Source organism: Sceloporus occidentalis, unplaced genomic scaffold, assembly GCF_023333645.1.
Source record: "Sceloporus occidentalis isolate IW3139 unplaced genomic scaffold, rSceOcc1.0.p SCAF_291, whole genome shotgun sequence".
In the NCBI taxonomy this organism is placed as follows: domain Eukaryota; kingdom Metazoa; phylum Chordata; class Lepidosauria; order Squamata; family Phrynosomatidae; genus Sceloporus; species Sceloporus occidentalis.
The window spans coordinates 621986-638009 of record NW_028317271.1 but is presented as its reverse complement, the minus strand read 5'-3'; the positions used below and the strand labels follow the sequence as shown (position 1 = coordinate 638009).

Here is a 16024-nt window from a genome sequence, read left to right as displayed (position 1 = left end):
ACGAACACGGTAATAGCCTAAGAAACTACTACATCCAGGGACAACCAATACCGTATCAGATGAGAGACCTTATTGCCTGACAGCGCCTAGCAACAATATCAGATTTTGTTTCCTCATTTTATGCAAATCAATAAAACATAAAGAAAGGCAAATATAAACACGCAAAACACTACAAAACGCCAATATAGTTGCAATATGATATAAGGTTACAATTAAATATATATATATATATATATATATATATATATATATATATATATATAGGCTGCCCGTGAGCTTGTCATCTAGCCGTATAGAACTTTCATGAGGGTCGTGCTCGTGAGCTTACAATCTTTTTACCCCTTGGCTTTACTAATTGCACCTTGGACTTATTTCAGGGAAATTGTCAGCAGTACCCCATAGGACCGAAGTGAGATCATCACGTCAATGTAACGCAAGATCCAATATATAGTAAGTTTAGGCGCTAAATAGACAGATTTACAAAATGACATTCTTTAGAATTAAAGAATACGCAAAAACTAATCCCCGAAACCAGAGACCGCAGTTTATCTTTTCTGTATTGCAGATCACCTCATAGCAACACACTGAGTGTAATTTAGCACCAGATATTAACCACCTATACTCCTGGGAGCTCAAGTGTGATCTTAACTTTACCAAGAGGTGCTGCAGCAGCCATGCCCCTTCAGATAAATAGTCTGCCCATGCTTGTTCTCAGTAGCACTCAGTCTGGAAGCAGCAGGCTAATGTCTGGGACAGGCAGGCTAATGAGGCTTAACATCGGTGGCTCTCTATCTCACCTGTCTGCAGCCGCTACTTCTCATCGCGGGCCAGAGTTTCAGCCGTCCTGGGAAGCCACAAACCCCATAGGGGAGATGAAATGCAAGAGAGAGGAGGCTAGGCCCAGAGACCAGGGCACTCGCGTAAAAGGTGAGGCCCGGCTGGGAGAGGCTTGCAAGGAAGGGGTTAGAACAAACTGCAGGCTCGGGCCTTACGCTCGGCTGTTACGGATCCCGTGGCTGTAACTGATCCCCCCCTCCCCGTGCTTGGGGCCCCGGGATCGGGAACCACGGGGAACAATGGGAACCACCTCCAGAAGCTGCGGCCCTGTCCGCGTAAACACAGTGCCTAACACCCTCAGCCGCCACACTTTCCACACAAACCCCTTCCGCCTCGGCCAACACCGGCAAAAATCCAGCGACCCTCCAGTCAATACCCGCAGTTTACCTTAGCCGGTTTCCCTCGTCTACCAGGCCACTTTACTAAAACTAAATATTTTTCTGCGCGCCCGACGGTTAATGGCGAATCTACCGCCAGGATCTTCAGCCAACTGCAAAGCGGGAGAAGGAGAGCCTATAGGGGGTTTCGGACAGACGACCTGCAATGTCACTTAGTCATACGAGCTTTTTGCTTTGGACCTTTTTTTCCCGTTTTGAGACACTTTTTGTGTGTTAACCCCTGTGTGCCCGTGTCATTCCCACCAATATTTCAGTTACTTTACTAAATCTCTTTCTTAAACAAAACACAATAAATGTCAATTATATTCTCTGACCTGAATGTGCCAAAAGAACAAGGAATACAAGGGTTAGAAGGTTTAAGATGCCTAAAAGTATCAATCTGTGTACATACCTCCCAAATGCCCCATATTAATCCCAGAGTCTCAGGGAAGGGGCAGATTCTCAGGGGTCACACAGCCTGGAGCCGACTTCTTCCTATTCTCACCGCTGCGATCATATATAAGACTCCCAATTGGTGCTTTTGCTCCCAGTATGTTGTGGTTGAAATCCCTGCTTGAATGCAGGTGACTCAGTAAAGTGTAATCTTTAAATAATGACAAGTCAAGGTTTCCATGACGACCGGTATTAGAGCCATTTGGGTAACACATTTCAGGAGTCATTACATAGACTCTTATCAATGGGCTAATAAAGGGTTAATATTTCAAGAGCCTCGCATGTTACATTTTTACACGCGTGCGGCTGCGGATATACCTCCGGCTGCTGTACACTTGCCTGGTGGGCCAGATGGCCAGTGCAGTCCTGGGCCTACCTAACTATATGGGCAAACATGGTGGCTGCTTAGATCCCTCAACTGGCAAGGGGGCAACCACGAGGTTCCTTACTATGTTAGCAAACGCGAGGTGGCCCTGCAACTTTAAGGCCAAAGGCCGACAGCTAGGTACTCGATACTCCGCTATGTTATTATCAAACCTGGGCACTCTCTTGGTTTGGCCCAGAGAACCCAGGGAGAAGCACCGCTGTGTATGGTTGGTTATTATATTCACGGGTGGCCGGTCCGGGACAGTTAGCAAGTATCGCAGGATGAGGGGTGCACAGGACCCCCGGAAAAGCTAGTAATCACAGCGATGGAGAAGTCAGTAACTGCAAACCAAACGTTACAAACATCAAGTAATAGGGCATGGCGGAGGTGAAACGCGTTCAGTCACTCGGCGCTGGCGGAGCGCGTGGGCTGACACTTTTATCTCTTCGGGGTTCTTGTTAAACTGCATGTTCTTCAAAAGCAGCAGGAAAAATAATGAAAGAGCGTAAGATCTTCTGGTGTTTTTTTGTTTTATCTTTCATGCTGTTCATGTAAACATAAAAATACATTTCTAGATCTCTAACCTTATTATTATTTATTAAGCGCTAAAATATTCCGCAGCGCCACACAATTTAAATCTGATTCATACGCATTTGCACATACAGACACAACAGGAGTTACGCACTTTGCCCCGTGAGCTGACCATCTAGCCTTATGGTTCTTCTTTGTCCCCCCCCCTTCCAACATATGCTCTGGCAGACATATGTAAACACACTTACACAAATTACATAAACTCATACTCGCTAACACACACATTTATTCTAACACACGCTCCATCTCTCCCAACTTACACCTACACAATCACACACAAACACCTACACATACACGCTCATACACAAACACCTACACATACACACACAATTACACATCCATGCTCACATACACAATCACACACAAACACCTACACAATCACACACAAACACCTACACATACACGCTCAAACACATACACATACACACATAATTACACATCCATGCTCACATACACAATCACACACAAACACCTACACATACACGCTCATACACAAACACCTACACATACACACACAATTACACATCAATGCTCACATTCGTAGATACATAATATACAAACACATATACATACATGGGGCGCCCCATGCCGATGTCACATCTACTTCTGGAAGCAGAGGGTAAGGGGCATTGCCACCTTCCACCACCTGGAGCATCTGCCCCTTTTGCCCCAAGGAGCTCACAGCCTTTTTTTTTTTTTTTAATGTCATTTATTTAGCGTTCTGCCTGCAGGTGGCGATGTTGCACAAAGAAATCAAACTAGAGGGGCTGGGGCAAAGCAGGTGCTGGGATTTAAAGATAGCGCATCATGCTGTGGCGATCAACCCCAAATATACTTCAGTGGCCTAAAAAAGGACTTAACCCATACCGATAGATGTCTTGTGACTGAGCGAGTTGTGTCACTGTCTGCGACGGCTCCATTCTTTCTTCAGTTGTTCCATTACATTAAACTAGCCTGTGATGTCACAGCCCTGGATACAGGCAAATAAACTATACGGCTGGCTTATATAGAGCCAAGAACTCGATATCTCAAAGCAGAGGACATTACTACTCCGTATTCGAGCAGCTGATAAGGATCTCATATTGCGAGTGAGATAACGGTTGCCCATCCTAAACTGTTCCTCTTTGTATTAGTTTCTACCACCTCTGCCGAGAGGCTCTTCCATTTACACTAAACTCTTAAATCAGGTTGGAATACTTTCTGTGTTTCTGTCCATTGACTGCTCTGCAAAGTTGGTTGACGGTTTATAATAATAATGCTTCTGTAACACGTGGTGGTTGATTTAGTAAGGAGACGCCCAAAATTTGAATTTATTTGAATTACCATGATTTATACTATATTCATTCACTGTATCGGAGCCTCGATTTCATTCTCTATGTGCACTAACATGCGATCCGCGGGTCTTACGTCTCCATCCTAACCTTCGCCAGAGTTGTGAGCACCATCATTTATTTAAGAAAACGGTTATTTTTTCTCTGCCGTGACTCATTTCCCAATAATCTGGACGGCCGCAGTAATGTTGCTCCATCATACCTGGGAGCTCTCAGAGTTTGCCCCGTTTTAGAGTCTTAGGGTTTTTGCCCTAATTTCACGGTGAAGGGGCAGATTCTCAGGGTCACACAGTCTGACTCCTTCCTATTTTACCCCGCTGTGATCATATGTAAGACTCCAAATAAGTCCTTTTGCTCCCAGTATCTTATGGTTGATTTCCCTGGAATTCTGTACACATACACACTTTATAACACACTCACTCCATGACACACGCTAATACACATACACACTCTATAACACACTCACTCCATGTCACACGCTAATACACATACAGACTTTATAACACACTCACTCCATGACACACGCTAATATACATACACACTCTATAACACACTCACTCCATGTCACACGCTAATACACATACACACTCTATAACACACTCACTCCATGTCACACGCTAATATACATACACACTCTATAACACACTCACTCCATAACACACGCTAATACACATACACACTCTATAACACACTCACTCCATGACACACGCTAATACACATACACACTCTATAACACACTCACTCCATGTCACACGCTAATACACATACACACTTTATAACACACTCACTCCATGTCACACGCTAATATACATACACACTCTATAACACACTCACTCCATAACACACGCTAATACACATACACACTCTATAACACACTCACTCCATGACACACGCTAATACACATACACACTCTATAACACACTCACTCCATGACACACGCTAATACACATACACACTTTATAACACACTCACTCCATGTCACACGCTAATACACTTACACACTCTATAAGACACTCACTCCATGACACACGCTAATACACATACACACTCTATAACACACTCACTCTATAACACACGCTAATACACATACACACTCTATAACACACTCACTCCATGACACACGCTAATACACATACACACTCTATAACACACTCAATCCATGACACACGCTAATACACATACACACTTTATAACACACTCACTCCATGACACACGCTAATACACATACACACTCTATAACACACTCACTCCATGTCACACGCTAATACACATACACACTCTATAACACACTCACTCCATGTCACACGCTAATACACATACACACTCTATAACACACTCACTCTATAACACACGCTAATACACATACACACTCTATAACACACTCACTCCAAGACACACGCTAATACACATACACACTCTATAACACACTCAATCCATGGCACACGCTAATACACATACACACTCTATAACACACTCACTCCATGACACACGCTAATACACATACACACTCTATAACACACTCACTCCATGACACACGCTAATACACATACACACTCTATAACACACTCACTCCATGTCACACGCTAATACACATACACACTCTATAACACACTCACTCCATGACACACGCTAATACGCATACACACTCTATAACACACTCACTCCATGACACATGCTAATACGCATACACACTCTATAACACACTCACTCCATGACACACGCTAATATACATACACACTCTATAACACACTCACTCCATGACACACGCTAATATACATACACACTCTATAACACACTCACTCCATGACACACGCTTACCTTGCCCATAGAACACTATGCAAGCAGCCGTCCTATTACTCCGAGGTCATGTACCATCACGTCATGTGACCCTACGGTGTTTCCACTTCCCCCACTGGGTCAGTTGGAACGGCTCTGTGTGAAGAATTAGGGGGGGGGCTGGGGCAGTTCACCCCGGCCCTCCAGGCCTGCCTCCAATGTTCCATCTAATTTTTCTTAGTTGGCGTGCGCAGAAAATTTATCTTGTGCAAAAAGTTTCACAGAGCAAAAATTTTGTGCGCACAATATCCGCGCCGCGTAAAGTTTCAAAAAAATTATTATTTTTTTCTTTTTTGGGGAAAAACTGTTGTGCGCACAATTTTTAGACGTGTGCGCTCTCTAAAAAAGCTATGTGCACGCGCACAAGCGCACAGCTTAGAGGGAACACTGCCTGCCACCCCACTGATTAATGGACAAACTTAGCACTGAAAAGTGGTCTTATCACCATGGCAACTAATGGAAAATTCCAGTTAATTGGTTTTTAAAATTTTGCCCTAGAATCAGTTATTATGCACCCCCCCACACACACACCGGTACAGTAATGACAATAACTACCCCTGTGCCCTGACAATGAGACCCGCTTCTGTGAGATGTTACTTTGCCGCTGCCGGGCCCCGGCACTCCGCGCAATTCCAAAACTAAACTCCTTTTCACACTTCAGCTCCTTCAATTAACTTGCGAGGCATCTGGCTCATTTAGCTGGTTCATTACCCCGGAGGAGAGCGCTGCGATGATTACCGAGTCGGGAACGATATGAAGCCAGGCTCTGACGGGCTTAGTCATTTTTATTAAAGGAAGCGAAGATACGCTTTGCTATCCAATTTAGATTTGCTCCCTGATTAAATCTTACAATAGGGCTGCCCAGCTCCAGACCCAGGGTCTGAGGTCTTCAAGGGTCTTTCTGTAGCTACGGTCTATCTTAGGAAGCAGTAGACTTGTCTAACTTGACTTAAGAGGGTGGTATAAATGGAACAGCCTTCCAGTAGAAGTGGTAGAGGGTAATCCAGTGAGGGGATTACACATGCATGGGATAGACATACGGCTCCTGAATCTAAAACGAGACCAACGACTGAGTAAGGTTTGAGTCTTTACGGCAGGAGAAACGGGCGACTAGACGGGGGCGAATGGGGCCGATCTGCTAACTAAACCTCCCACCTAAAAAACACTCTACAGAATAAATACCTGTTGACTTGAACCTGGCAAGAACCCATTGGCGGGGCAATTAGAGAGTACCGATTAAAGAAGAACCTCCGTCACTGATACTACCTTCCACGGTGGGATGCTTTTTAATCCACCGACTGCCACCGGCGCCGGCCAATGCTGTCTTCCTATGAGAAGCTTGAATAATACTGTTTTACGGGACGAGGAGTTCCCATGGGATGTGCTGCCGGTGGGTGATGGAGCTGAATTCATTCTTGGACCCCCTTCATATAGTGACGGACCGGCTGCGCTCTCCAATGCATTATAATTAGCCTGTCACCGGCACACACACGTGGAACGCGCTACATTGTAGTCTGCAGATAAGAAACAATTCTGTGACAAACCTTTTATTCTGAAAGGAACGCAAGAAAATGGAACCCTGGATTCCTTTCATTTAATGTTCTCGGTGGAAATGAATAGCTCGCCTGGCAGGAGAAATCAAATGGTAAACATAACAACGAAAATTAAAATAGCTCAGAATGGGCCAAGCTGTCAGGAGAAATATGCTCTTTTTTTTATTATTCCTCCCCGTCTTTGGAATAGTGATTCATTTCAGCTTTAAAGGGACACTCCGCATGCTGATCCAGACACAGTGTGTCCGTACGTAGATACAGAGCTTATTTAACCAGATGAAGTCCGCATTTGGTTAGGGTCCGTGTTAAAGGTTATTAAAAATATGTGACGTTTACACAATACGACATGAATATAAGTGGAAACAGATTTTCTCTGTTTGATAATTGCTGTTTTTGGTTTCTATAGAAACTTTGGGAAGTAGGAAGGATGACTTTAGGTCTTCTTCTAATGTGTTCCTCAGCTGAAAAAAGAAGATGACTAAGGCCACCTTAACGCTTCTTGCATGTAGTGCTCGAAGTATAGGAGATCCACCTGGATGGAGTGAATAAGACTAAGATTTTGTTTTTCTATTAAAATTAGATTAAATGTGTTAATTGTTCCTGGTCACGAGGTTCCATAAGTCATATCTAACACAATCCCTGTTTCTGATTCCTCTGAAAACGATATTTTAAAGGCTTGGGTCATACCATGTCAAGGACGCATTTTCGCTTAAAGGTTTATTGTATATATTTGGAGACATAGGAGGACTACGGAATACAATTCCTCAGTCAGCACAAATGTACAATATTTGTGTGTTGGCTTTTTTTTTTTTAGAATCTGAAAAAAAGAAAATGTTCTTAAATACTGTACAGCATTCCATGAGTGCAAGATCCATCAAAGCTTCCTTCAAGGTATCTTTCAACTAATACACCTCATCAACGTCTACTACCTGGTGTTTCACCCCACGTTCCTGCCTTGGGAAGGACATATAACAGTTTTCCAGGGCAAAATAATTCAGTTTGTAACACCCCACCAAAAAAGATGGAGTAGCCACTACTTTTATTGGAGACGCAAGAGGCAAAGTCATTCTTTCTTTTCTAAGTAGATGCCAGGCGAAGCAAGAGGGGTTCTGGGAAGTTCGAAGCTTTACCCTGTGTGTTAATGGTAGGTGTAATGTCCTCATCCTACGTAGGATGTTATTGCCAAGGCCGGTGCTCATATGTGCGAGGGGATGTTCTGCGTAGGGGCCGACGGAGGAATGGGACGAGGTTTGATCTCACGGGATTTCATATAAGAGAGGAATTGCTCCGGGATTTCAGCTAACACGTCCTTGGCGAGCCGAGCCATGCTGAGGACCTGGTTGCCCGAACGGTCCACGTAATCACGGAATGGTACAAACTGTAAAAAGAGGCAAAAACATTTATAAGACGCCTGCATTTTGTAAGCATGAATGAGAGTGGAAAAAAACAACAAAAAGCAAATGAAAATTCAGGAATTCTGCATTAATTTTTTTTGCTTCGTTGGGGCACCATCGTCAAAATTGGCAAATTTTGTTAAAATTTTAATTCATATGAACCCGAAGTCTAATAGCGCTTTCTGGAAGTAGCTGACATGGATATAATGGTAGGAGCTCTAAAATGGGTAACTAAGACATAAAGCAATGAACTGAGCGCTCTATGAACCAAGGGCCAGACTGGGGAAGAAAAGGGGCACTGTCACTTTAAGATCAGCAGCCGCTTAATGATGGCGGCAGCTGCTGGCCGCATGCTACGCTCTGCACTCCGTCGGCGCGAGGTCCTGAGTATCCAGCCTGCCGCCACACATCAACGCATCGGATCTCTTACAAGTGGCAGTAAATGAACCGTGACATCCGCTACTGGCCCACCGGGCTTTTACCAGAAGGCCAGTCGTTGCCTGTATGAACGTAAACATGGATCTGCTCTCTGTTACCTGCACAATGTCTCTTTCAGCGTAACGGCCTCGCGATGAGACCCGCACTTCATCTCCGTCTAATTCTTCCATTGCTGCGAATGCCGAGAAGAAAATATAGTTAGTCCAATAGAAGATCACAACGACTTAAAATAAAAACTCCGCTCGATGTGTATCATTATAATGAGCCCGTGAGAAGGTGGTCTTACAACCCAGAAATGCGTTGGGGGGGCCCCTTTACACATCAAAGAAGCCGGAGAAGTCTAATCCGGAATATTGGCCAATTACAGCAATTAATGACTGTTCCAACCCCCAACTTTCCTTGTAATTAAGCATTATAGAGTTAAAAAAAAATATGAAATACAGCGGGATTTGATATTAATGAAGACTCATTCCCTCCTCGGGGTAAAAGAAACATTGAGGATAGGAGGTGAGTCAGTTCTCCCAGCAGAACATACTTCCCATCACCGTCTAATATCTTTTCCACGTTCGCTTTTAATTATCTCGCAGGAATGAAAGGAAAGTAAAAAAAAAAAAAATAGGTTAAGTCCCCAAAGTGTGTGTAAGAAGGAGGACCTGCGGTTATTAAGTCCTCAGAACGCTACGGAACATCGCATTATGTTTAAGGTTGACAGATCCGGAGTCCTCAAAGGTAGCAAGAACGTTACAGGTGACCCCATGCCCTTAAAAATTCAAGTATTTATAGACCTGGTATGAGCAGGATGGGAGGAGCAAGGCATGGGTGGAGACAAACAATGGGTGGGGCTAATGTTTAACCACGCCCCCATTTTAAAAAGTGACGATCCGGACGAATGTCTACTTTATTATAAGGAATTAAATATTAAATGCGTCAACATGAGATTTTGTAAAGAAAATATCAAAAGGTTTTTTTTTTCTTCAATAGAAAAAGATACAAGTTAACAAAATTTTAACTTGTATTTTTACAATGTTTGTTAGAAAATGTCACTTTTTTTTTTTTACAATATTTTTTACAATATTACATAATATCCAAAAAAAATAAGCTTGACTCCAATAAAAAAAAGAACCAAACATTTTTTAAGAGTAAAAAAAGTAAATTGTTAAAATGACATATTATATGACAGATGCTGGCTGACGGCAAGCTCAGCCCATGCCAGGTTTTGTGATGAAACCATTATCGAAATGAGAACTAAATATAGCGCCAATTATATTTGGGGCTGCACGTAGGTGTCAACTCAATTGTTTGATTTTAGGCAGGTTTTTTTTTTGTATCGTTTATCGACGGCCAATGCCATATGATGGCTCGGTTGAAATATTTTGGAAGAATCCTCAGTTATGATGCCAAAGTATCCACCACTACTTGGCAGGAGAGCCTCCTAATCTAAAGAGCCTTCTGGCAGGTCCCCAAAACAATGGAGGCATCTGCATTCACTTAATGGGAACCATGTCCGTTGAGACGGCACATAACGATGGGAATGTTGACCCAAGGAGTGTACATTGTGATAACAAAGTCCATTAAGACCATGACCAAAGAACATGGCGGAACTTAAGAGTCCTGGGAACTTCTAAATGGGGTGACCCACGGACCCTTTACATATTACCCTGTTAGCAGTCCATAAACAAGATTCTATTGTGGTGGCTCCATTATGGTGACAAACCAATGGTTCTGAATTCTGAATCCGCACCTGTATTCAAGCACGGACTTCAGCTGTGATATACCCATAAGGAGAAAATAAGATGCTCAGATGCCATTAAATTGGAATAGAAAATGACAGAGACAGCTCTGGGCTGCTCGATCCTGAAATTGGAGTAAAAATAAGTCGAGGGCAAACTCTACCAGTTCACAAATATGGTGGTCGTGTCTAAAAAAAGTGATTCTGGTTTTGAAAATGGTCCTTTCACCACACAAATATATTCCATGTCCATACAACAACCTCGGTCTCGGGATCATTGGATTCATAAAACCTTACGGATAACGTTACGGTCGGGGCAGTTAAGATGTGGAACGGTAGATTCTTCCAAAACAAGGTTGGATGCCTTTCTAGCAAAATACAGACATTCGGGGTTAAAAAAAAAAATAACATTTTTAGCCTTTGGTATATAATAGACAAATGTCTCGTTTTTTTTGTTTTATTTTGGGTCAACGGGTATTGGTTGCCAACCTGGGTAACAATGTAACCATAGTAACAATTGGAATGTTCATGTTGATTGGACTTCTTTACTGGTTGCCATAGAGCTTAAAATAACTTTGCTTCAGAAGTACTTTTTAAACGTTGCCTCCACTGGATTAGGGGCAATTTATTTAGTAATTTACCAAACCGAGTCCTTTTGTACGCCAAGATACCAGACTATTAATTACAATACGAGTCAGGGAAACATAATGATAATTACTCGATTAAATAAATGTTGGTTAGAGGAAAAAAAGTCACTGTCGCCTCCCCATTGGCTGATAATTATATATTACATGTGATATGGGTGTTATCTTGACTAATTAAGATTAATTGCTGCGTCTGATAAACGAACCCCTTTTCCTCCCCGCTATATAAATCACTGCTAAGCATCTGACCCGTGATGCCTAGGAGTCTGCATTGTACCATGAAACGCGTTGGGGGAACGACCTTTCTGTCCTTGGTGCAAATATTTACTCCTGCATTATTTAAATGATTATTAATCAATATTTATTGTTAAACTTGAATCATTTCGCCCAATGTAGAATATTTTAGTGCATTTAAAACTTTTGTAGCTTAAACGCATTTTGTTCAAACCTTTCCCAGAAAGAATACTTTAATCACGTACAATTTTGTCTCATTCCTATTTTTGCCTGGAACTCTTAATTATCATGTGACGCAAACAGTGGCACTGATAGGTTGTTGCTATAGAAACTGAAAAGGCAGTTTTGCAAAGGTTTATTTGTTTAGCATACTAATACAGAAAGTATAGTGGTGCTGATCCAAGGGGAGATAGAGTTATATCTTTTATTGGGCCAACATATAGATGTAGAGTCACATTAACACTTGGGATCTCAGAGGTCTCTTCTTCAGATAGCATACCTTAGCATTCTACACAGTATTACGTTGTTGCTCTGAATACATTTTTCAGCAGTTCCACAGAACAGTTTCTAGCGTCCTTTCTCCCTTTTCTGTCCCTACGCCCTGCTCTTGCTGCCGGGAACGCGACGCCTGCGAGGTTGGAGCTGCGGTGACAGATTTAGCGAGAGGTGCCTTAGCGGTGGTGACAGACGAGGTTAACGCTGACTCCCCCCCCGATTTTGATGTTAAAGTTGTGAACGTAAGTCTCGTTTTGATGTGAAATGACTTGAATTGTATGAAATGTTAGAAAACCGCAGATGTCTTTGGGGACTAACAACCTCGGAACATCCACAGTGTCTCTCTGTATTCACTACACCCTACACCTACTCATTATATTTCCTCCAACACAAGCAGCACTCAATAGGTTAATCATGGTAAATTAGACTTTGCCGGGCAGATCGGCCCCATTCGGCCCCATGTAGTCTGCCAATCTCTCCTATAAAACCTCAAACCTATTTAATGTTGAAGAACCCGAAGCCTCCTGCTCCTGACGTTTGGACCATCCGGCCATTCTCTTGTGTTTGCCCTGATTCCGCACACCGAGCCCCGACCTTCATGCTTATGCTGCTTGGTCCTGCCGTCCTTCAGACCACCCATCAGTGGTGTTTCCAAGGAGGACACCTTTTTCGCTTCGGTGATCCACAACACCAGCCGCTGGAGCTGACAACTCATTTGTCAGAGGATACAGATGGAGGGGTAGGCCGGACACTCGGTGGGATTTTTGTTGGTTAAACGTTCTAAAGATACCATTTTATAAGCTTCTAATAATGAGCTACTTACCGTCAAATTCTGCTGGCCCAACGCCTACTATAATGATGGACAACGGTAGAGAAGAAGCCTGCAAGAAACCACATACATTAGCTTTATGTGTCGTGTAAGCTTGGGTTCTAGCTGTGTGACGCCATCTACAAAAAAAGTGGGGACGCCACATTGACCAAATTTGAAATGAAAGAGGAAATTTACGGACCAATTATAAAGCATTTTAAGAAGTGTAGAGCTGTCTACAAAAATAAAATCATCTTTATAGACAATTCTAATCGCGCTAAATTGGAAATACACAACTGTTGTCTCTCCCCAAAGGATTATTATCAACCTTCCTCCTTTTAATTGGAATCAAAGTCAACTCTTTATTAAACCAGATTCTCATCGGAGATCAGAAACGCTTCCTTCATTTCCTCGCCCAGTAGGAGGAACTTGCGCTGGTTGTATAATTTAATATAATTTGGGTTTTTTTTGTGTTGCAGGTAGTGTGGCTTTCTGCCACTTTAACTCCGAGATGTCGGAGGGCAGTAGAACATCCTCAGGTGGCGGTGGAGATGGGGTGAGGTCTCGCCAGGCCACAAAAGGACAAGAGCTTGAAATAGATGCCACGCATTTTTCTGGTTAAAGTAGAGATTATTTATCCTCTTAATCCAGCGAAAGACAAAAAGTAAGAAAGGAAAACATGGTGTATATATATATATATATATATATATATACATAGCACAGATTTTCCATGATATGCATCACCATGACAACTCTTGATTTAAATCTTTCCTGTATATGTAGAATTTATATATATATATATATATATATATACGCTGCTATGACATTTTAATATTATGTGGATTGTTTATGGATTCTGGTACAACATTTGAAAAAGAGGTCACCATAGCAGCCAATAGTCTGGTCCAATCAGCAGAAACATTCCACTGGTTGCTATGGCGACAAGACCGCTTTAGAAACTGTTGTTAAAATAGCAATAACCAGAATTCTTTTTTTAAGACATAAAAGCCCTCCGCAAAACAATGTGTCCTATATGTTATTGGGTCTGTGGAACATCCTGATTTGGGATCCAAACCCATCATACTCTTGGAGTATCGGAGTAAGGGGGAAAATAACTCTGCCAAGGGTAACTAAACAATAAGGGCTCGTTATCCTGACTTACGTTTACAATGGCCTCTTTGGTTTGTGCCATATCAGAGATGACTCCATCGGTGATAATCAGCAGAACATAATACTGAGATCCATCGATAACCTGACCGGCCGCCCTATGGAATGGCAAAGAACACAGAATTCTCACGACCTGCCTTCAAGGTTTCGCATTTCATGTTAGGTGATACATTCTAAGGAATGTTACAAAGATACAAAGGGTTTGTCCTATGGCCAGTACTTATTTACAATATTGAGTAGGCTTCCCATGCTTTTGAGAACCGATCTGCTACAAGGAGGTAGAAGATGATTAGAATCCATGGCCATCATGCCCAGTGGCAATATCCAGGTATAGCTCTAAACTCAAGTGAGTAGTGAATTTGCTTAAATGGTGTCCCATTTAACCAGGCAACTTACCGGGCAACTTGGTTGATGACCGATGCAAAGTTGGTTGGTCCATACAGCTGGACCGTCCGCAGGCTTTTAAAATAAGCCTCCAAAACTCCTTGGATCCCTACACAGTTGGGGTTCTCAACATCCCCATTCTAAAAAAAATAAAATATATATATTCCGTCATGTACACGTAACCTCTAGCACCCCGAATACTCCCCACAATACCCCCTAGGAACTATGTCAACATTTACAAACCAGTGGAAATTCGTGGGAAATTTTGCCGTCTGGTGGCATCTTGGCCCCAAAGCCATAAGCCGGAAAGAGTTTGTCGCTGTCGTAGTCTTGAATAATCTCACCAACAGCTTTTAACGCCATGCCGTATGCGTTTAGCTGGTAAGGGTTCATGTAATGCAACGAGGTGGGTTGTGAAGGGTTACCTAATGAGACAAAAAAACGACCAGAGATTTGGATGAATTTGGAACACACTTTTCGGTAAACTATGACACCGCCTGGGTCCACTGATGCTCCTGGATTTAGAGATCTCTCAATGGTACTCCAGTGGAGACATCGGAAAAAAGCAGGACTGCATGGCGTCTTGAAGGACTGATTTAAGAAACATTATATAGAAAGATCAGGGGAAACTAGCGCCTTGAAAACCCGGTCGAGTAAAACGTAATACATAGCAGCTATTTCGAAAGGTTAAAGGGGTATCTACTTGATGTGTGGTCACCTGGGAATTGTGTTGGTAATTAAAGCCCAGCACTACTCTAAGAATCACAGGGACTCCTGGACACTTTCAGAGAATGACACAGAGATGACAAGGGACAGAGTCCTCTTGTCGTCTCATTAACCCAAGGGTGAGATCTCTGCTCTTCCATTGAAAGAACCATTCTAGATTGGCTATTTTACGAGAAACCCTGGGTCAATGAAAGCGACATAACCATGGATGATGAACTCCTAAAGCATACTTTACATACATTAATGTGGACACCCTTACATGCGTATGTAAATAAACGCATTCTACTGCCAGACTGCCTTGGAGAATCAGGGAATTAATAAGTAGAAGACGTTAAATTGACTTATATTTAAATTGACCCCCAGGTCTGGAGACGCTTCCCCTAAATATTTCCCCTATGGATCCCGAAAGACTTTTAGGTGCCCTGTATAGCTCAAGTGGATAAGGCACTCGGCATCTTATTACAATGTAGCACATTCAGCGAGACGAGAACACAAAATAATACAATTCTAAAGAGATAAAATCTTAACCCAATAACTGCCAGGAAGCAGCGCACTTCTTGCCGTTGGGCAGGAAAACAGTCGGCGGTGGAGAAGAAATACAGTTATTTATCGCAACCGAGATGAGATTTACCAGAGAGGACAAAAATAGCAACCAGTTTC

General features: G+C 42.7%; 1 protein-coding gene across 1 annotated transcript in view; it reads right to left on the bottom strand.

Annotated features, from left to right (window-relative positions):
• Window positions 1–8540: 8540 nt before the first annotated feature.
• LOC149275403 (copine-9-like) overlaps window positions 8541–16024 on the bottom strand; it is a 66254-nt gene continuing 58770 nt past the window's right edge. The window contains exons 16-21 of the mRNA XM_089504795.1: window positions 14882–15063; window positions 14651–14778; window positions 14250–14352; window positions 13103–13160; window positions 9276–9349; window positions 8541–8723 (exon numbers count right to left, since the gene is read on the bottom strand). Of these exons, the coding sequence (XP_089360921.1) occupies window positions 8541–8723; window positions 9276–9349; window positions 13103–13160; window positions 14250–14352; window positions 14651–14778; window positions 14882–15063 (728 nt within the window). The remainder of the gene's footprint in view (window positions 8724–9275; window positions 9350–13102; window positions 13161–14249; window positions 14353–14650; window positions 14779–14881; window positions 15064–16024) is intronic.